Source organism: Euleptes europaea, chromosome 11 (assembly GCF_029931775.1).
Source record: "Euleptes europaea isolate rEulEur1 chromosome 11, rEulEur1.hap1, whole genome shotgun sequence".
Lineage (NCBI taxonomy): Eukaryota > Metazoa > Chordata > Lepidosauria > Squamata > Sphaerodactylidae > Euleptes > Euleptes europaea.
The window spans coordinates 47981203-48004527 of record NC_079322.1 but is presented as its reverse complement, the minus strand read 5'-3'; the positions used below and the strand labels follow the sequence as shown (position 1 = coordinate 48004527).

The following is a 23325-nucleotide window of genomic DNA, read 5'->3' as shown; positions in this document are numbered from 1 at the left end:
ATCTTTGCTTCATGTGCAACCTTTTTTATTGCCTGGATAATTGCTTACTACCTTATTCTTTTTAGCTATTTACATTATTCAAAAAGGCAAAACAATAAATGTGATTTTAATTCCTGTAATTTTGGAAAAGGAGCACCATGGCACAGAGTTGTAAGCTGCAGTACTGTAGTCAAAGCTCTGCTCACGACCTGAATCCAATCCTGACGGAAATCAGTTTCAGGTAGCTAGCTCAAGGTTGACTCAGCCTTCCATCCTTCTGAGGCTGGTAAAATGAGTAGCCAGCTTACTGGGGGTAAAATGTAGATGACTAGGGTAAACACAGTCTGCCTAGTAAACGTCGTGGTGTGACCCCATGGGTCAGTAATGACTTGGTGCTTGCACAGGGGACTTTACCTTTTTTAATTTGGGAGAGCAACATTTTTTATCAATACGGCTGTGTTCCAATGGAGCTTTATGAAGACAAATGGGAAAGTGCAAATACTTAAGGAGTTTGGGACAACAATGTTTTGGATACCAGAAAGCCCATTATACTTACTTTTTGGGTCCTACTTGTCCCACGTTGACCCTCACGCAGATGACTTTCCTAGTTTGCATCCCAACTGCACAGGTGGCTTCCCCATTCCAGCTGGTAGAAGAATTGAATGCTGACACAGAAACATCTTCTATACATTGCCCCCAAGGTCCTGTCTGCCAGTGATACACTGTGCAGGGATGTTCATTGCAGCTGCGTGTTTCCTGAAGCATGCTGATATTTGGGCACTGACGTCCTCCTGGAAGAAACCATAAATACATACTAACAGGGGAAAATATACATAGTGTAGTTACAGTTATTGTAACTAAACAATCAAATTTCTTGTTTGCTCCCACAAGGTGACATTTCATTCAAGACAACTAGCAAACTAGAATGACCTTTATGATGAACCCCACTACAAATGAATCAATAGAACAGCTTGATGAGAAATGGCTACCATTTTATAGTTATATTTCCACAAACCTATAGAGATAATAATTTAGAAAAGTTTTAATTATTATTAAACTTATTTGAATAATAGCATATATGTTTAAGGTAGAAAATGTTATAATCACCAAATGTTTACCCAAAACACCAAGATTTTTCTAATATTTTTGGAATTTAGTAGAATGATAAGATTACACTTTTTTGTTAATGCTTATTGCAGATGGATCCCCCCTATTCCTTTCCGTCCTTTTTTCCTTTCTGTATCCTATATATATTAAATAAAAGCTTTTTAAAAAAAAGACAACTAGCAAACTAAAACATACAGAGCACCAAGCCTTAGTTCTTGCAGGTGGATACTCAAATGAATTACACATTCTTCTATACAAAAATAGTTCTTCGTATAGAAAACCAGATGTCTTCTTCTGGACATGCTAATTTTCTACATGCGGGGATTATTTTAATAGAGGTGCATTCAGTCAGCCTGACATGATATAGACCAGACAAGGTTTACCACCTCACTGAAAAATAGGGCTAAGACATACAACAGGCAAGCTGTTTGTCATACAACATTCTGATTTTAACTGCAGATAACAAGAAACTGGTTGGGGTTTAATTTCAATGATAAATGGAATGTGTTAAATTATATCTTGGTGTTAAACCAGGAAAAGTTGAGGGCAGCAGGAAAAGAGGAAGACCCAACAAGAGATGGATTGACTCAATAAAGGAAGCCACAGCCTTCAATTTGCAAGATCTGAGCAAGGCTGTCAAAGATAGGACATTTTGGAGGACTTTCATTCATAGGGTCGCCATGAGTCGGAAGCGACTTGACGGCACTTAACACACACAAACCAGGGTGATTACTAGGGTATAGATCTTGATTGTCTATGGTTATGAATACATCTTTGCATTGAGATCAGATAGCAAACAAATTATGGGTGGCGGTTTTCAAAATCTGTCTGACGCTGATGAGTTTACTGAATAATCAAATAATTTTGAATAATTATTGTTAGGTCTACACGGATATCAGAGCAGGTGACAAATAAATATTAAGGTGCCGCAACTGAACCAGCAAGAACAGGAGGTACCAATTATTCTGATTTCTGGTTGGTACTGTTTTGAAGATCTTAGGAATCCTCCTTTGAGGAAATGTAACTGGGTCCCATTTGGATGCAGGCAAATCAGTGAAAACAAGGTTTGCTCTTCCACCATGAGAGAGGAAGGTATCAAGCTGACGATGTAATCAAGAACAATAACAGCTGGGTTCCACTGCTGATCACTGCTACGACTTTGCACAAAACTGAAGCTGTAGAAACAATCTGCTTCACTTATTGATTCATGACATTTTTATTCCACCATTCCTCCAGTTTCCTTAGACTGACAAACACGGTTCTCTCCCTTCCTCCATTTCATCCTCACAACAACCCTGTGAGGCAGATTAGGCTGAAGGCAGAGTCTGGCCCACGGTAACCCCAGTGAGTTTCAAGGTGAGTGTGGATTTGAATCTGGGTTGTAAACTTAGACACATAGGCCTGGATCTTGTGAACAAGTTTGGCATGCACTGGATTGCCGTGGACTCCACTTCCTCCTCCATTTGTGCAAAGTCATTTATTTCCCACGAGCCCTTGTACAAACAGAATCTTTACAGAAAGAAGAAGCACTCTCCACAGCAGAGATTATCTAGCATGCATGGAACGCACACATAAAATACAAGCCAAGAGTTTGCTGATCTCAGGAGGATTTACTCCCAAGTCAGAGTTTTTAGAATTGCGGAACATAACAAGAGCTTCAAAAAGACTCTACAGGCAAAACCAAGAGAAATAAATTCCTTTCACTCAGCAATCCCAGAGTATAACACAGTTTTTTTTCCTTTCATATATAAGGGATCCTAGACAGTTACTTTTATATTCAATTAATTAAAATTAATCAATTTTAACACCCATTAGAGCTGAAAGAAGATGCCTATACAACAGCACAGAATATTAATTGGTAACACGTTGTTAATCTGCTATCAAAGCATTAATTGATTCATTAGAGTGGTTAATCAGCTAAATGCTTTCAAGCCTAAAATTAGTATGGTGATAAAGCTACAGAAAAGCTTTCTTTGGAAAGTATATGATCCAGGCAGGCATGGGGAAGACAACAGGAAGCAAAATGAACTGGTCATGCAGATGAAACTAGCAAACTGGGACTTGAAATGCAAATGTATACACCATATAAAATAAGACACAAAGTAGAGATTCCTCTTCTATTTCTTGCTTGCAGTGCATCAAAAACTTGTAATCAAAACAGCGGGCCTGAGAAACAATGATGTCAAATGAAAGAATCAACCCATCAAATCTATAAGGGCATTAACTACACGCTATATTTTACACTTGTCCTTCACAGGGTTTTTTAGTCAGACGATTGCTGCAAGCTTACCACTGGGAATTCAATTCTGAAGCGCATGGGGCTCTCATTCAGATTGGGACCATGGGGTGCAAGGAGAAGGGCGTTCTGTCTTCCCTCCCATGCCGTTTCCCCAACCCAAAATGGTCCTGGGGCAATATTTGCCTCACTAAGAGCTTCTCCTCAGTAAAGGTGAAGCCCCAAGTGGTGCAGATAATGCCCCAAGATCCATTTCATGTCAGCACAAACTGCTTCTCCCTGTGTGCCACAGTCCCAATGTGAATCAGGGCCCCACAGATTCAAGAATGGAGTTCCCTCTGGGGAATCTGCAGTTGATGTCTGACTATAAGTCCCTGAGGGGAACAAGAATAAAACAAAATGTCTAATTGGGCTCTGGAAAAAGTTTACTAAACCTGATAACACCCATGAGTTCATTAAGATTAAAAACAGCAGATTACAGTGATATAAGTAATAGATAGGTACGAATTAGATTACGGTATATAATACAGGGCAAGGAGCAATGGTCACTGTAAAGTGCATAGCTACACACAATAAATTGCAAAAAACAACGACTTTTAAAGCAAAAATAAATAAATAAATAAAAGCCTGAGGCCCAAACTCCATGTGGTGCAGCAGATCAATAGTCACAATATCCTGTTTTTAAAATGATACCATCTGATGGGGGTTGCATTTGGATTGGAGCTGTAGTGCAGGAAGAAGCAGTATTTTAGGTTGCCACCCACCTCCCCTACTGTCAAGCCTCCACTTCCTCTGCTAGACACATGAGGGCCAAAAAGCAGAGTTTCTGGCCATTGTCACAACAAAAGGGAAATAAAAGACATGACCATCCCTGATCTCATCACACTTACTAAGATATAACAGCACGAGAGAGAGAGAAACTGAGACCCCCACAGAAAGGTAATTCCATAAAACAGGAGCAGCCACCGAAAAACCTCTAAATCTAGGAGCAACCATTTTAGCTACTCTAGAGGAGGAAATAATCGCTAGGTGTTGGTCCAAGGAACGGAACTGTCACAAGGCTTGATACCGAGAGAGGTGGTCCCACAGGTATATGGGTCCTAGGGCCAAGAACGGCTTTAAAGGTAACAACCAGCTCCCTGAATTAAACTCAGAAAACAACTGGCAACCAATGCAGAAATCTCAAAATAGGTGTAGTACATGTCATGTGGCTGGCCCCAGTTAGTAAGCCAGCTGCTGTATTTTACACTGCCTGGAAGTTTCCATATTGTCTTCAAAGGCAGTCCATTTGCAGCTCCCTCTTTCTTCCCTTTGGCCACCTCACCTTTCTCCAAACAAAATAATAACAATAACAACAACAATAATAGTTTTAATTCAAGCCTTGAGCCCTATAACCAGAATCTATTTTTAATTTATGCTCAGTGTACTTGTACTCCACTCAGCTTTGATATTACCTGCAAGGAGACAAATACAGTACGATATGGGCACATGTATGCTTCCTCTCATGGCAAACAGCAGCTGGGGGAATTAGTGAGCATACCTTTCTTAGATGCCATGACACTTGGACTGAGGTAGTCATATTTATTATGGCCAACAAAGGGAGGGAGGGGAACCAAACTAAATTATGTTTGACGGGTGACCAAATGTGAGTACATATCACACCATTTTCCACCATCCCCGCTTCAAGTCGCCGTCGAGTCGCAGCTGACTCATAGTTACTCCATAGGGTTTTCAAGGCAAGAGACGTCCAGAGGTGGTTAGCCGTTGCCTGCCTCTACATAGCGACCCATCCAAATACAACGCGGGGCTGTCCCTGCTTAGCTTCTGAGATCCGATTATATCAGGCTAGCCTGGGATGTCCAGGGCTAGATTGGTTGGACATGTTTGATATCTGCCGAGTTCCGAAGTTTCAGCATTACGCTGTTTGTTGTCTTTTCGGATTTTCATACAATGACTATTATTGTTGTCTGAGAGAAAGTAGCTCGATAGTGACACTTGAGAGCAGCGCAAATGCTCAAAGGAAGCATTTTAATAAATTATTTAAAGTATTTCATGAGTCCAGAAAAAAAAAATGCAAGTACATTGTTGTATCAGTAAATGATTCTACTGTGAGAATTTTTACAATACTGTACATAAGGCTCTGGCCTTCAGGCAGGATGACCTCGGTTATAAAACACATTCTGATTAACACTATACACTGTCCCAATTACTTGAACCTCAAATTCAACTGCTTTCAGCTACCCAAAATATTTTTAGGTTCAGATAGATACGAGAGATGCGTGTTTCTACCCAAATCAGCCTCTATGCTGCAGCATAGTGGTACTGAAACCAAAAATCTGTTATCCCTTGGGCTTTTCCCATTCTCAAACTGACATCCAATTGCTGCACTAATTCAAATTTGGCTTCATCCATCTCTTAGAGGCTATTGCGGCACTCCAGAATTGCTGGAACTCAGCACTATTTTGGACACCTCAAAGACTCTAAAATGGGTCAGCTAAGGCGTGCAATTCATGTTCTGGCTCTTAATTATAACATAAAGGGATTTCAGTGCTTTAATTTTACTTCTTTATAAGCCTTTGAATGTCTCTCAAGCCCATAACATCATGAAAAATTAAGCAGCACCAAGCACAGAACATTTGTGAGAGACATTTGTGCTCCATAATTAACCAAGCGATGGAACCTAAGCCTGGAAAAGCCTCCCCCTTTCTGCAGGAAAAGCTCTTTTGAAATTTATATCCTGCCATATGCCAAGGGCTTGGAGTGAGAAGGGTAACAGAAGGTTTGGATTTTACAAGGGGACCATAATCCTCAATAGGACAGTTAAAATGGACTCAGGGGGAGAATAAAAAGAGAGTAACAGGGGGCAAATAGAATTTTAAATGGTGATAATTAACAAAAATACACACATAAAGAACAATTATTTCTTCTGAAAATGGGTGGGGGAAGGGGCAGGAAGGGTATCTCCTGGCTGATTCAGCAGTTTCTCCCTTTCCAACATGTATTACTTTGAACTGAAAGACCACTTCTTAATCACTCATTCCTTGCTTCTTATTTTAGACTCACCTTCTTCCTTAACTCAACTCTACACTGTGCTCACCTATTATGTCCCCCGTGTCCTACCATCCATATCTTACCCACCTCATGCAGACTGTAAACCCTCTCTGACCAGAACATGTGTCATATCTGTTCAGCTGAGTGCTGCAGTCTAGCAAACTATCAATCTGTAGGACAGTACAATTACATCTGTGGTTACTTAAATCTGTGGATCAGGGCCATGTTGAGAGAAGGGAACCTCCATTGGGCCCTTCCCTGTGTCTCCTGTCTGCTCACCCACCACCATGGCAGCTGCTGCTGTCATCATAACAATGTGAACCAAATGGCTGATCAGGAGAGTAGAGCAGTGGGGGAGGAGCATGGGGCTGGGCTGTAAGGAAGCTAGAGAGCATGCCTGAGGCCGAACCGCCAATATTGCCACGGGCCTTTAAATGGCAGCAGCTGCTAGAAGGAGAGCCCGCCAACTGGAGCTGCATAAAGGCAAGAGAAACTCTGTCAGTAAATGCACTCGCTAATTCCAAATCTGCTGACTGGCAGTGACTGCAGTATCAGCGAGAGAGGAAAGCTTCAAAACAGTTAGCATGGGTAACCAATGCTGTGTGGTGGCAGCAGCCCAATAGGAGGCTGCAATGGGATGAGAGAGAGAGAGCGCCAGCAAAGAGAGTAGAGAGGGTGAGTGGGGGTGGGGGGAACAGAGCTTGAGACTGTGCCACTGAGAGAGAAAGGGTGTGTCAAGAAGTTGAGGTCTCTCAATTTCTTGGATTGCATGATTTTTTGGTTCAGGCCTGGGAGGCCTATGAATTTTGTGTTATTGGGATTTTAGACCAGCAAAATAAGTTTCCTTTTGAAAACTGCTTCTGTGGAGGGAGTAAGCCCCAGCTGGTGCTAGTTAACCTTTCCCCTTTTTGGAATGCAAGGCCGTGCATTGCCATGGTAATTAAATGGTTAGCCATCATGACAATGTCCAGGTGCAGGTAGTTCTGCAGGCTTCCTCACCTGAACACATCTCTGAATGAGTCAGCAATTCTGACCAAGCGATTAATTAACAGCTAAGTGCTTGCGTTTTCTCAATTGGCCTCTATGAGCTCATGCCACTGAGAAAACGAATATAAGGACAAACCAACCCTTGAGAAAACTATGCATGCTTTGGGGTACAGCAGGAGAGCTGTGCTGGCTGCATCACAACCCATTTGATTTTGGCCCTACGGGGAAACTCTGGTCAAGCTGACCTGCTTGGAGAAACCTTTGGACAACCTTTTGAAACTCTTGAATGCTGGAAGCATCTTTGGAAGTTGGTAACTATAAACCTGATGCAAGAAACCTTTGCCAATCCTTTTGAACCAAAAAGGCTTTTGAATGTATTAGCTAGTTATGCTAAATAGTTTATTGTTTTCTTGCTTAACACTTCATGACTTTTCTTTCCTGTAAACCAGCTTGAATCTTATAAATAAATTGTTAGCCTTTAAATGGCTTGTGTCTGTGATTTTGGGATTCCAAGCCTAAATTCTAAGTGCCTTGTGTGAGTGTAAAACCACCTACCCAAAACCTAAGACGTTTTGGGAGTGTAATCTTTCCCTGGCAGGCCTCTACCTTGCAGGGTAAGCGTTGCACTCAATTTTGGAGTGAGTTGGGAGAGGATTGCCCTTATCTTCCCCCTGGAGCTCAATCTTTTGAAAGGGCTGGTGGCAGCTACTCCTTGGACTTGGGGCGAAAGCCTGGAGTTCAAGGTTTTGTCTTTTGGAAAACTTCTAACCAAACCAAAGCAGCCTCCAACTGGTGAAGACAGGTTGGGGAGCTCTTTGACAGGGTGAAGGTGAGGGAGGGAGTCACACTGATTATAATGACAAGAGAGACGGGGTGGAGGAAGAAGGGAGGAGGAAAGGATGGGTGGGATCACATTTCCCCTCCACTGCAAGTCCCTGCTTGTTAACTTGTGTGTGTGTGTGTGTGTTAAGTGCAGTCAAGTCGCTTCTGACTCATGGCGACCCTATGAATCAATGTCCTATCTTTGACAGCCTTGCTCAGATCTTGCAAATTGAGGGCTGTGACTTCCTTTATTGAGTCAATCCATCCTTGTTGGGTCTTCCTCTTTTCCTGCTGCCTCAACTTTTCCTAGCGTGACTGTCTTCTCTAGTGACTCTTGCCTCTCATAATGTGACCAAAATACGATAGCCTCAGTTTAGTCATTTTAGCTTCTAGGGTCAGTTCAGGCTTGATTTGATCTATAACCCACTGATTTGTTTTTTTTGGCAGTCCATGGTATCTGTAACACTCTCCTCCAACACCACATTTCAAAGGAATCTACTTTCTTCCTATCAGCTTTCTTCAATGTCCAGCTTTCACATCCATACGTCATAATAGGGAATATGATGGCATGAATTAACTTAATCTTGGTGGCCAGTGACACATCCTTACACTTAAGAATCTTTTCTAGCTCCTTCATGGCTGCCTTTCCCAGTCTCAATCTCCTTCTCATTTCTTGGCTGCAATCTCCCTTTTGGTTGATGATGGGGCCAAGGAATAGAAAGTCTTAAACAATTTCAATTTCCTCATTGTCAACCTTAAAGTTGTGTAATTTTCCTGTAGTCATTACTTTTGTCTTCTTCATGTTCAGCTGTAGTCCTGCTTTGGCACTTTCTCTTTTAACTTTCAGCAGTAGTCGTTTCAAATCTTCGCTATTTTCTGCCATTTCAGAAGTTAACTAGGGCAACATAAACCTCTCTGCTGTAGACATTATATGGATGCCCACTGCCAGGGAAATAGTGGAGCAAAAAGAAATGTTTCTGCTCTCCAAGAAGATTAATCTCATTAAGAATCGTTTCAGTTAATCCCATTGGTTTGAAGTGCTCAGCCAAATCATCCTCCATGAAATAAGCCTGGCTTGAATAGCATAACATTGTGTAATGCTTCCTGCATCCTGGAGCACAGAGCTCAATGCCAACCCCTGGCATTCTCGCTTAAAGCAATCTCAGGTAACATGGCTACGAAAGGTCTCTGCCTGACACCTTGAAGATCCATTGCAGGTCATCATAGGTAACACTAGGCTAGATGACATGACAGTCAGCCTCAGTGAGAATATTTTCTTACGTTCATATATTTCTATTCTAAAATTAGCCGTTAATGAAATTAGGTGTTATAGAATAAGTGCTTCCATTTACATGACACTTAATTAACAATTAAAAATTATCTCTTTTTGGAGCCTCTAGAGGGCTACAGAACCGGATGGTAGCATAACCTTGAACTGCTGCCCTCCTCCTGCTTTTTAAAATAAAATAAAAGGCTATTAGATACCCATCTGAACGTCCAAATGGTCAGGAAAGGGCCAAAAGATCACCCCGCACCTGTCAAAGCTGTTCTTTGCGGGGCAGAAAGAACTCAACAAAGAAAAAGCTGCAAACCACGAAGGCAATAAAATGGCTGCCACAAATCACGGAGAGGAACAAGAACAAGAGGAAAGGAGAAGCCGGCTGAGCGAGGTGCCGGCCTCTAAAGAGGACGTCTTGCGAAACTCTTTAGACACAGCAACAAATAATCAGCAGAATGGAGAGCCTGCTGGCCCCAATCAACGGGCAGTTAACGGAGATCAAATTACAAAGCAGCATTTAAAGGACTTGATTTGAGCTTGGAGCCTGCTAGTGCCGAGATTCCTAACTGGAAAGTGTGGGTCCAGCCGGCAACAAACCTCAGGTAAAACTCCCATGCATAAATGACCTCTGAGGCCCTAACCAGACGGGACATTTTTCATGGGTACATGTATAAGTTACTTGTACTTGTGATGGACAGGAGGCTGTCCAGCCCCTGAAAGGAAAAACAGCCACTCAGCTGTCATCCCTGAGCCTATGGGAGAGGGAGAGAACTTGGAGGGAAGCACAGAAGCAGTATTGCTTCAGATCTGCCTCGGGAGAGTGCAGGGATATTTTGGGGTCTGCCTCAGCAAGAGAGCAGTTTGAAGGGTAGCTTTTCTAGTAGTGTTGCAGAGTAGTTTAGCTCCACCTTGGGGAGTTCAAAACAAACCTGGTTCCTCAAAATCCTAAGAGGCTATGTGGGTCCCCTTAGTTGGTAAAAAGGGCCTGTCACAATAGTGTCCGTCTGGTCAGTCCTAGACCCAGTGCTGCTATGTAACACACTGTGAGTTAGGATCTGAGAGAACGAAGTGCCTCTGTTGTCAGAATTGCATTTGCCAAGAGCATCCTTCTCGGCTACCACTACAGCTGTCCTCCTCTTCCCTTTCCCAGTCTAAACCCTGACGCCCTGCCATGCTTCACTGGGCTGGGATGAGACAAGGAAAGAAGGAGCTAGGAGAAGAGATGAGGAGGGAACAGTGGAGGGGAGGAAAGAGGGGGATGTGGGCTGTTGCCCCTTTAAGGCTCCTTCATAGTGATGTGGGAGGAAAGGGAGGAGGACAGTGAGAAGACCGATGGGAGCGGCAAAGGACACACTTGGCAAAGGCAAGGCTACCAGCACTTCACCCTCTGAGCTCCTAACTGATGGTGTGTTTTCCGGTGGCAGCAGGTGTAACCAGATGGTATAGGACCTGTAAAAGGACACGTGCAAAATGTCCAACATGCTTTGGCCCTGAGAAAGCAATACATCTGACCTGTGTTTCCGTAGAGATCAAGACTTAATGTCGCATGAAAAAATGGCTAAGATCTTAGTTTTAGTGAAAGAGTGTCTTGTATAACCATTTCTATACTAATATACTTTTAAGCAGTTTGTTCATTAAATATCCCCCAATTAAGAACATTTAGAGAGCAATTTAAGCAAATGTACTCAGACATAAGTCCTATTTTTTTCAATGGTGCTTACTCCTAGGAAAGCATTCTTAGGATTACAGCCTTAGTGTTCACATCTAGAAACTATCCTATCCATAAACCTGCCTTCCACCATTAGTTTTGCTTTCTTGTGTTCTAGTGTATGGTATAGCATCCTTCTCTTAATTAGCTTCATTCTTTTTTACTTGCCATAGTGCTTAATGATTATTATTGTTATTATTTTAATGCACACAATCCTGAATTATATCCCAGCTGGTATCACAGCAGGGATAAGGTAGGAAAGAGGCATCCAGGAAATGCTACGAAATGTTAATGATCAACATATGCTGGGAAGACAAATTGCACTGCTCTACATTGACTCTAATGTCAATCAATAAAATTTACTAGAAACAATTCTAACCGTTGTAACTGTTTTTCATTTCCATTTAGTTCCCCAACTGCTATTCTCCCTTTCCCTTCAATTGTTTCTTTTTACAATTTCAACATTCAGTAAAAGTTCATCACCATTAAAGACTTTCAAAGTAAAAAGGTAATGTCGCACTCTCATCTTTTTTGCTAACCAGGTTGTGGACAATAAAGAACTACAATCTGTTAAGTGAGTTAAAATCAGGTAATGACCTCCAATAGATTACTGCCTATAGGAACAATGACAGAAATATGTCCCACTGGAATGGCTAAATCGTTGCCATGCATTGTTGAAGGTGAAGAGACAGCCATTATTTGGCAGATAGCACATGACAAAATCGCATAATGGATTTACAGGCACAAGGATGACAACAGATTTGATTGAAGTGAAGACTAAAAGTTATAATCTAAACTGATAAAATTTGAATTTGGAATGTAATCAGAGATGTGAAAGTGACAGGTCAGCTGCCTGGAAATTGTATTATAGTTCTGGAAGATTATCTTTTATTCATAAATGCTATGCACCCTCTAAGGTCCAAGTTGATTAAAAGTATTTAAGTGCATTTGTAACGTACATTTTTTTCTTGCATGTGTCTACTGCTCTTAGATGAGGTTCCATATCGCCGATGCTGTCCCATACTGTTCAGATACAGTAAGACTACAGCCTCAAGTATTCCCAGAAGGTTCACGATACCCAAGCACATGTGTAAATTCAAAGACATCCGTAGTACTCTCCCCCAACAGCCAGGCACTCAAGCACCTCTCCTCATTCAAGCTTTTTTGCTCTGCCTCCTATATATTCCTGCATGCATGCTACAAACCCTTACATTTCATATGTTTTCAACCATCAACACAAGATAAAGCACATTACTTTAAATTCAGCTACAAAGAAGAATGCAGAACTACTAAACCATACTCATGAATGCTGTTTTTAAACATGTTTCCACAGTCTTTTCCACTTTTGTCTGCTTAGATTCCTTTGCTTAGCCTGTATTTTTGGAGCCATATTTTTTATGTTTTTCGAGACAATGAGGCTGAGGCCATAAAAAGGTCTGCTTGTACAGGAAATGGTCATGGTTCAGTGGCAGAGCAGTTGCTTTGCACACTGAAGGCCCCAGGTTCAGTCGCCGGCACCTCCAGTTAACAAAATTAGGTAATAGGTGCTCTAGAAGATCTCCACCTGAGAAATCCATTTGCAACCAGAATGGACAGTACTAATTCATATAGACCAACTGTCATAAGGCAGCTTCATATGTTCAGGTGTACCAGTTTGATACCTGGTCCACGTAAAACAGGAGACTAAACTGAAACCGGGAATGAAGGATGAAGAAGTATCTTGCCAAATATAATCAACAAACATGGATTCCTGTTTTGAAAATGCCAGTACAGGTACGTCAACAGGAAGCCATTGTTTCCTTTGAATCACACCTCCTAATATTGCTAATGATCAAAAGGGAATATTAAGAATTCATCACCATACACCAAAACTGCTGAAAATGAACTCACCTTCACCTGCATATGCCAAGATAGAACGGGCACGCATCTGTTTTCCTTCTGTGGTTTTGCCGGAGCAGGTGTGTGAACAGGAGGACCATCCAGACCACGTGCTGAGGACGCAATCCTTTGGGCATGGAACATCGCAAACGATGGGGACTGGATAGATAGCATCTCTGCACAGCTGCCTATCAACTTCTTCTCCTGGGAAAAAAAAGGCCAGTAGCAGTCTATCATTGCTAATTTAACGTAAATTGAGCAGTCTTTGCCCAGATGGGCACAAAAATAAATTAGATTCTGTTGTTTTGTGAAAACAACGTAAACTGATCAGTTATCAAAGCGATTGTGTCTTCCACAGCCTGATGTTGAAAAAATGCTCAAGTGCCCTCATGCACTTAAAATTTATCTGAAATAGGGATGAGGGAGAGGTTCAAATTTATGTTATAAAATCATTTGGCAGAGGAGAAAGTAAATTATGAATTTAAAAAAAGAGGTTATTTAAAACACAGCGCACATTTCCCCCATGGAACTATTTCACTGTACACGGTCATTATATATTTGAACTATTACTAACACAAGTATCTCAGGTTATGTGGAGATCTACGGGACCACTCAAGAAGTTTTTAATTTGAAGGTTTTAGCACAAAATTAGCACAAAAACAAAGAGTAAATACAAACTCCATAGTTGGTATAAAATGTAAACTTTAAGTATGCCTTGGGTATGTCGTCCAAAGCGGCCTCCCAATGATGAGTTCAAATCTTTTTCCTTCTACTGTGCCATAAGACCATAACAAAATAGGGAGAGCCCTGCTCGATCATACCAGTGATCCATGTAGACCAGCATCCTGTCTCACATGGTGGTCAACCAGTTACTCTGGAGGGTCAATAAGAGGGCATAGAGGTTGAGGCCTTCCTCTGATTTTGCCTCCTGGCACTGGTATTAAGAGGTGGGGGTTCCCTTTAGTCATCATGGCTAACAGCCACTGATAGGCCTCCATGGATTCCTCCATGAATCTGTCTAATCTTCTTTTAAAGCCATCTATTGCTGTGGCTATCACTACATCATCTGGCAGTGAATTCCACATTTTAATCTTGTTGAATAAAGGAACATGACCTTTTGCCCATCCTGAATCTACTGTCCATCAACTTCACTAAAGCCCCCGAGTTCTAATATTTTGGGAGAAGTAAAAAAGTTCTCTCTGTCCACTCTCTACCATATGCATAATCTTATAAACCTCTATCATGGCCCCATTCAGTCTTCTAAATGGAAAAGTCTCAGACTCTTCAGTATTTCCTCGTAGAGAAGGTGCTCCAACCCCTTCATCATCTTGGTTGCCTTCAACTATACTTTTTCCAGCTCTGCAATTTCCTTTTTGAGTTAGTGACCAGAACTGCACACATTATTCCAAACGAAGCCACAGCATTAATCTACACCGGGGCATTGTAATATTGGCTGTTTTATTTTCATTCCTTTTTCTAATAATCCCCAGCATAGAGTTTGCCTCTTTTTTTTACTGCTGCAGCACACTAGGTTGACACTTTAACTGATAATTTTGTGTTATTTACTGTCCCGGGTCGCCCTCCCGCCCGGGCTCCCGGGCTGTCCCAACCTCCCCAGCCCCCGGCAGCAACCCCCGAGAGGGAAGGGAAGGACTCGGGGAGCCCCACTTACCGGGGAAGGGGGCGAGAGGGGCGGCATGCTGAGGCGGGCCCAAGCCTCCCCCCGCGCCTCGGTGAACGGGTCAGACACCCCCGCAGCTGCCGACGGCCCCGCACATCAGCTGGGGAGCAGGAGGAGAGGCGCAGACGGACCCCGCCCAGTAAGCGGCGTGGGGCAGCAGCCGCGGCGCTACGCGGAGCCCGGGCCGGCCAGAGCCGGAACCCCGGGAGAACTCCCAAAACCCCGCCCATCAGATAGCCGGCGGGGGGAGGGCCACAGGACACAGAGCCCCCAGGGCGGTGCACGGGCCAACTCCCGGCCCAGGGCCCGAGGGGAGTCGGTGGAGGAGAACTGGGGAAAAGGCTCACCCCGAGCACGACCGGCTCAGGGCGGGTGGAAGAGCCAGGGCGGGGCAGAGACGAAGGCCGCGCCCACAGGAGGAACTCTCCGGCAGAGGAGGGAAGAGGAAAGTGGGAGGAGTCATTTGTAGCCTCGGGTCGAGGCGGATGGGATGGAACACAGGTGGTGGCGGGGTATAAAGCAGCATGGGTGGAGGCCAATGAGGAAGGCTGGCGTATCGCTCTCTCTGCTTAGGGAGAGCGAGCAAGCTGGCCAGCTCAGGGGAGGAAGGGTCATCCTCCTCCTCTGAGTGGTCTAAGGCCGAGGAAACCTTACCTGCCCAGAGTGGGGTTCAGTCAGGCGGTGTCTCAACAGGGGAAGTCCCACCCAAAGGGGCCGCAGCCCCGGTCGGGACGCGACATTTACAAACTTGATTGCTACACTGCTCCCCCCCCCATTCCAGATCATTATGAACGAACTTAATTGCACATGCACCAATGCTGATCCTTGTGGAACCCCACTGTTTACTTCTCTCCACTGAGAGAGTTGTCCATTTATTCCCACTCTCTGCTTTCTGTCGTTTAACCAGTTTTGAATCCATAAAAGAACCCATCCTCTTAACTTGTGACTGCTAAACTTACTTAGGAATCTTTGGAGAGGCACCTTGTCAAAAGCCATTTGAAAGATCAAGTATATAATGTCTACTGGGTCACCATTATCTACATGTTTATTCACTTACTCAAAGAACTCCAAAAGCTTCATTAACACGACTTCTCTTTGCAGAACCCATGCTGATTTTCCCTCAGCAGGCTTTGTTCCTCTGTGTCCTTAATAATTCTATCTTTGATTACAGTTTTTACTAATTTGCCTGGGACAGACAGAGTATTGGACTAGCATCTGGGAGACCCATAATCGAATCCTCACTTGTGCCATGGAAGCTCGCTGGGTGATCTTGGCCCAGTCACACACTCTCAGCCTGACCTACTGCACAGGGTTGTTGTGAGAATAAAATGGAGGAGAGAACAATGTAAACTGCTTTGGGTCTCCATCAAGGAGAAAGGTGGGATGCAAATGAATTAAACATATAAATAAATAAATATGTTAGACTAGCTGTCCTATAATCTGCTAGTTCCCTTCTGGACCCCTTTTAAAAATTGGTGTAACATTTGCTAGTCTGCTGTCCTCCAGTACAGTGGCTGATTTTAGATCAACAATTTCACATGTTTGTGTTCCCTAAGAACCCTCAGGTGTGTGCTATCAGGACCTGGAGACTTTACTGGTTTTTGATTTCCTCAATAGTCCTAGCATGGTCATGACAGCATTACATGTTAAGTTTCTCACGCCCTCCCTCACTAACAGCAGGCTAGTGCTATAAAGCAGGTGCAGGGGATCTCACAAATGTTTTCACTGGTATCTCCAGAATTCATAATACATAGTTTTGGTTTACATTCCACTGAAATCAATGGGGCATAATTCTAGCAAATTTGTTCAAGCTCCCGATTAATTTTGTAAGAATGGGCAACAAAGCAGTTTCCCCCCGCCCCCAAGTTAGGGATTAGCTAGGGCATTCTTTCAGTTCCTCTATCAGTATCCAAAACTGTGTCAAGGAGCACTGCATTTCTCTGAGGGAAAGGGGCTCCTTTATTCCGGAAAGCATTAATTAGAAGTCAACAGACTGCTATTGAAGACAGGCAGCCCATTCCTAAGGGGGGGGGGATAAACATGGTGGCCAGGAGCAGCAAAGCCACACCACCTCCACAGAGGCTTCCCAGCTGAAATAAACGTGAAAAACTCCACTTTAAATACAAAAAATTGAAAAAGAGCAATGCTGTAGCATGAGGGGGCGTTCCCAGGGCAAAAGGGTTTAGGCAGCTGCCCTAAACACAGCTCCGCCTCCAGGAACTCCCAGGGAACCCCTCTTGGGAGGCTAACACAGGGAGCTCTGCCAGGAAAACACTGGCTGTCCCAGCGCCGCACTGCCGTGTCGCTCTCCGGGCCCGAATAAGTGCCCCCACACCGGCATAAGTGCCCCTTATCACAGCACAAAGGGGCACTGACGCCGGTGCGGAGTTATGCTGGCTCTTACGGGCATTTGCACCCCCCCTTTCAGGATTGCATGGAAAGAATGTTAACCAATCTGAAATCCAAAGATGTATCTGATTGCAGATCCTAGCTCAGACCTCTTGAGACAAGAAAACGGCACCAGACGAACCACTGCTAAAATATATTCCCCACAATCCTTTTAGAAGTGACCTCTTATGAAAATAGCAGAAGACTTTTTTAATATAACATTTTAAACTCATGTCAAAAAGGGTTTTGATCTAGCTTCATCTCTAGGCAGCTACCACGAATCCTTAAAATATCTGAAAAAGCAGATTGTTCCCATAATGTTACAGTTTCAACCTCAGCTTATGGGTGAGAAAAACCCCTCTCAACAGCATTATCTATGGCCTATCTTTGAGACCTATGTAGAATTTATATTGCCTTAATACAGGTAAACTGAACTCAAAGTTCAACATATCACATTATGCTGTGATTTATCTGATCAATCATTCTGTCACAGAAATCAAGTTTATACAGAATGTTCAATAAAGTATAACTATAATACAATAAAATATTTGACATTTTAAACAATTTTGTTTGGCTGCTATCTCACTCAAGACAGGAGTCAATACTGATAAATAATTGCTTATTTGTCAACTGTTTAGTTAATGAAGTCCTGTTCCTCAGAAACTCTAACCAATCAGATTAATTCAGTTTGCTTTGTACTGGACACCACCTCTGACCTTACTTTTAGTTCTTAAAACATGAACATGTCTTTTGAATAAACATGTATTTAATGGGGGGGGGGGACAGTATTCTGGTTCTTGATCACACGGAACAACTTAATGCTAGTAGCAGAGAGAGAGAGAGAGAGAATGAGAATGAGAAATCATGCCGAAGGTAACAAAAGCCCCCAACCCTTTTCTCACAGAGCAGGAGTTTAATTGGTGTATGGAAAATGCAGTAGCATGTAATAATAGCCTCTTAACCATCAAAATTGCCTAAAGTCAATGAAATACTGTCACGGACCGCAAACTGAAGTGATGAACCTAGACTACCAATATGCAAGTCTTATTTGACTGGAGGCAGCCAAATGGAACAAGGCTATAATTCATAATGGTTACTCCATCTCTTTGGAGTTTATGCTGTTTAGATAGAATGGTTTCTAATATTTCACTAATGATTTTATGAACAACTCAACCTCTCATAATGTAATATGCTACCAAGAACCAATCAACCATGTGCTATGAAAGTAATTCCAATATAAATATCACATCATTTGGCAGAAATCCCAAGACAAACAAGCCATTGTTGGTATTGTGATATTTTAATTTTATTACAGTGTGGTAAAAAAAAATATGGGTGCAATGGTAGTGTGCATGCCTGTAAAATAATTCTGCTATTCTCATTTTCCCATGAGCCTGTTTCCTCTCGGGATCCATATTCTGATGCCATATGGTTGGATCCAACCTATAATGTTTAATCCCTTCTCTTCATTTGCTTAATGTTACCATCTGCTATCACTTGAAGTTTACCCCCACAAAAGGATTCACCATTCACTCTTAGCCAAAGAGAAACTACTTGTGGGAGGGAGGAGGCGAGGTGACACAGGCATTCAAGATAATGGGAGGGAGAAGTTCAATTGTGAACAAATCATAAAATCCAACAGCTGCTGACGCACCATGTTGAGAGCAGGGCGTATGCATAGCCACAGTAATGTCACCAGTTAGCTATAATGTTTTTGCCATTGTCAAGAAGCACCTTGCAGTGGGTTTCTAACCTCTCCCTAATCTCAATGCTTAAGGAAGGCTGGGACACAGGAAAGTCTGAAATCAGAGGGTTCGGATCACTCACTCGGCTGTGTTTTGGCCTTCCCCAAACACAGATTTTTGGGGGTGAGATCAGAAGCAGACTCTTGACCCCAATCTACCATGAGTCAGCCTCTGATTCTCCCCCACCCCAACAACTTAACTGTTTCCCAGCAGCAACTATAATAAATGGCAGCACGTGGCTTCAAAGATAATATAATGTGAAATATACCAACTGGAAAAGAAAACAATATTATAGAATATAATAATTCTATTTTTTGGAAAATCCAAAACACAACATATATTCATAAACACTGTGTTGAAAGCCACACAGAAACCTGAAATAACTGAAATAACAAAAAATGTATATACACAGATTGCTTTTAACAACAAAACATGAACAACATAAATTCAAGAATTATTTCTGTGGCCTTAACAAAGGCTCATGAATACTCAAGAATTATAGTCAATGAAAAATCACGAAGAGACAAAGAAAGGTCCAAGGTGGGTCTATCACAAGTACGCGTTTAGGAATCCAATCCTTCCTCAGCTTGGCGACCCAGCAGGCAGGAAAGCAGCAAGTTTCCAGGAGGCGGAATCTAAACTGATCCTTGCAATCAGCTGTGAGTCAGCTTCTGATTCCCACACACCCAGCTTCCCTAGATTGCAGCAATTCTGCAACCTAGTAAAGTTTCCCTAACAGGAATCAGAACCTGATTCCCAAATGCTAGGGGTTTAGCTGGGAGCCAGTCTCGTTTCCCTTGCTGCATCTAGCCTGTGAGTGCCAAATGGCACAAACTGACTGAAAACACCTGAAGTGGCAAATAGGGCTGAACTGGCAGGTGTTTGAGCAACCCTATTACAACCCCGTGGCGCAGAGTGGTAAGCTGCAGTACTGCAGTCAAAAGCTCTGCTCACAACCTGAATTTGATCCTGACGAAAGTTGGTTTCAGGTAGCCGGCTCAAGGTTGATTCAGCCTTCCATCCTTCCAAGGTCAGTCAAATGAGTACACAGCTTGCTGGGGGTAAAGGGAAGATGACTGGGGAAGGCACTGGCAAACCACCCCGTAAAACAAAGTCTGCCTAGTAAACGACGGGATGTGACCCCATGGGTCAGGAATGAACCCGGTGCTTGCACAGGGGACCTTTACCTTTATTACAAATGAACGGTTTGGATCCAGTAGTACCCCTTCACTATGGCTTCCTCTGACCAAAAAACACCCACTTTCTCCTATAAAGAAAGATTTAACAGAAGGATACCCTTTTAGCAGAAGGATACATTAGAAACAACTCATCAAAAGGTATTCACTGGATCAAATCCTAAATAATCCAATCAAGAAAACCAGCCCCAAGACCTGGTCTGCAGCTCTAATCGACAGCAGTATTTGGAATCTGCAGCAGAAAACGACGATTTACAGAACTCTATTACCATACAGCATTAAATGTCAGTTTTAAGATAAAATGAATAAAAATTAATTTAATCAATAGAACAATCATGCTGTATTTGCATTTTGAGAAATCATGCATATGTACGAATCTTTCGAGAAAGTGATCTGACGTTCAGAGTAATGGATTTGCTAGAAATGAACACAATAGAGATCCCTTAAGCTAATCAGAATAGAAATAGTTTAAGAACCATTAGAGGTTTTCAAACAGTAATAAGATAGGAGGGTGACTCTGTGCCAGGGTCTGCTATTTCGTCAACATTTTTACACAGATAAAAAATAGTCTCTCTGAGGTTTAATAATATTCTTTTGTAAAGTAGAGGAGGGTGGGTTTTGGCACTAAATCTAATCAAAACAAAAATATGATCACAAAATATACTGATTTATCTCTGTACAATGCAATTAACATTAAAGATCCAAAGAGAAAAGGGGAGGAAGGAAAAATGTGGGATCAGTATTTAAAACCACAAGCTGCCTTTGAACCAATTATAACTAATTTCAGGCTAATTTCAAAACCTTTATATTAATGACATGCATTTCAAGAAATAACTATGAAGGACTACAAAAAGTATCTGGGTATGACTGATGCCAGTCAGTTTTGCAAGGTACCAGTGCGTGATGGGACAAGTAAACAAGCTGACCATCTTCCTCCTATGTTTTCCAGGAAAACGACAAAGCAGTTTCAGTTTACACATACCTTCCAGCTAAGCTTCTGGGCCTATAAAGCAGCAGTAAGTGATTGATGGAGTAGAGTAAACTCTAAGTACATGAGGTCCCAGAAGGCCCCTTGAGTTGAGGATTGTAGCTGCCAAGGTTTATGCAGCTTCATGTAAAACATTGCTCCAATTTCCATGGAATTACTGAAATATTTTGCATCTCATTTGTGTATAACAGTAATAGCCTGTTTTTTAATGCAAAATGGACCAATTTACTGCTGGCGAGAGCCATGAGCCTAATACCTACGATAAAAGGAGTCTCACATACCTTCGTCCAACATCAATAGCCTTAATCCCGCTAGCATTCCTACATCCTGATTCAGGTAAGGGCTGACCTTTGGCAGGAACAAGAACTTTTAAAATCTTTTGAAAGTGTCTGCAAAAGTTTTATTTCAACTTTACCTCAGGCAAGGTAAAACACAAATGTCTCAGGAATAATTAAACATTTGGCAATGGAATTATAATGACATAACCATTCTGCTGGAGGTCCTAAGCAGTTGAAAACATGCATAGTTATGCATGTTTGTTTATTTACTTCATTTATACCCCTTCCTTTCTCCCCAATGGGGACTCAAAGCAGTTTACATCATTATCCTCTCTGCCATTTTATCCTCACAATAACCCTGTGAGGTAGATTAGGCTGAGAAAGTGTGACAGTCCCAAGGTCACCCAGTAAGGTTCCATGGCAGAGCAGGGATTTGAACCTCGGTCTCCCAGATTCTAGTCCAACATTTTAACCACTGCACCACACATACATGTTATGTGTATTACATAAAAATGTAGTGTGTGAAGTGGCCTTATAGAAAGTCTTCTCAATTAATATGTAGAGTTGTAATGTTACAACCATGGGACTTTTTTGCAGTTAAGCCATGCCAAGCTTACAGGGCTCTGTTTGTCCACTGTATTTAATGAGTTAGTGATTCCCTATTCACATTCTCTCACTCAATTACTTGTTAAGTAGCATCTGCCTCTAATTAAGTGCTTTAATTAGTTGATAGTTAATATTCTTAAGTCATTTCCTTTTAAAAAGCAAATGGCATTGATTTCAATTAAGATATTCAAATGTTTCTTACATCTGCTGGTGTCTCTTTAGATGTTTAAATACAATAAATGCATCTGCGTTAAAATCAGCCACATTTGATATTATATTTGTGCACCCTGTGATTTCAGAAGAGAATCCAAAAACATTTTCATGAGAGCAGTCCATCAATTTTCACAACAGCTATTGTTTACAACAGCGTTAACTAATGGCAATCAAGTAAAATTGTATTTATCTTCATTATGAAGTGTTTGTACTGTATATTTAATAGAAGTAGGCTTAAAAAAACAATAACATGCTTACAGTCTCACAAGAGTCATATAAAAAAATCAGAGGCATATCTAGATTTTGTTTTAAGTTTATCTCTTAGCATAGTAATTGCAGACTTCAAACAAATAACTTCCTCTGAAACAGTGGGCTAATAAACATACTACACAGCAGATCTATCTTCTGCATGTACGCTGGCATCATTCCGTGCCCTGGAGCCACCAGCAATCTCTGCATACAGAATGGATTTCTGTCCATGGAGAATGACTTATTTGCCTGACCCTCCTGCTGCAGCCCAAACTTCCCCCTGAAATGCTGCTATCAGGGAACGTGGGAACCACTGGAACAGCGTGTTAGGAAAAATCAGAGGCCCACAGCACAAGAGAGGAACCAGTGAAAAATCACTCCCCTTTCATTCAAAGAAATCCTCTGAGGGATGAATGCCAAAAAGGGGAAGTTGGTGTCCCTAAAGAGAAGAAGAGTTGGTTTTTATATGCCGATTTTCTCTACCTTTAAAGGAGAATCAAACTGGCTTGCATTCTCCTTCCTTTCTTTTCCCCACAACAGACACCTTGTGAGGTAGGTGAGGCTGAGAGCTCAAAGAGAGCTGTGACTAGCCCAAGGTCACTCAGCTGGCTTCATGTGTAGGAGTGGGGAAACCAACTCGGTTCTCCAGATTAGAGTCCACTGCTCTTAACCACTATACCACGCTGGTTCTTTAAGAGACACAGTAGGAGAAACACAGGAGAAATGCAACTGACCATAGAGCCCTGGTGCATGTCTATCATACGTTACATGCATCTCCCTATCACACTGGGTATTCAACATGGAAGTGCTGTAACTTGGCTCCAACTCATGCAAATTAAGGGAAACATTTACATCCAGAATAAGGAAGGGCCATGGCTCAGTGGTAGAACATCTGCTTGGTATGCAGAAAGTCCCAGATTCAATTCCCGGCACC

At 42.3% G+C, this 23325-nt stretch overlaps 1 protein-coding gene across 2 annotated transcripts in view; it reads right to left on the bottom strand.

Annotated features, from left to right (window-relative positions):
* The window catches only part of THSD7A (thrombospondin type 1 domain containing 7A), a 282025-nt gene that overhangs the window by 93798 nt on the left and 164902 nt on the right, over window positions 1-23325 (bottom strand). For both annotated transcript variants that reach the window (XM_056857536.1, XM_056857537.1), the window contains 2 exons: window positions 13060-13251; window positions 536-770 (listed from right to left, as the gene is read on the bottom strand). In XM_056857536.1, the coding sequence (XP_056713514.1) occupies window positions 536-770; window positions 13060-13251 (427 nt within the window). The remainder of the gene's footprint in view (window positions 1-535; window positions 771-13059; window positions 13252-23325) is intronic.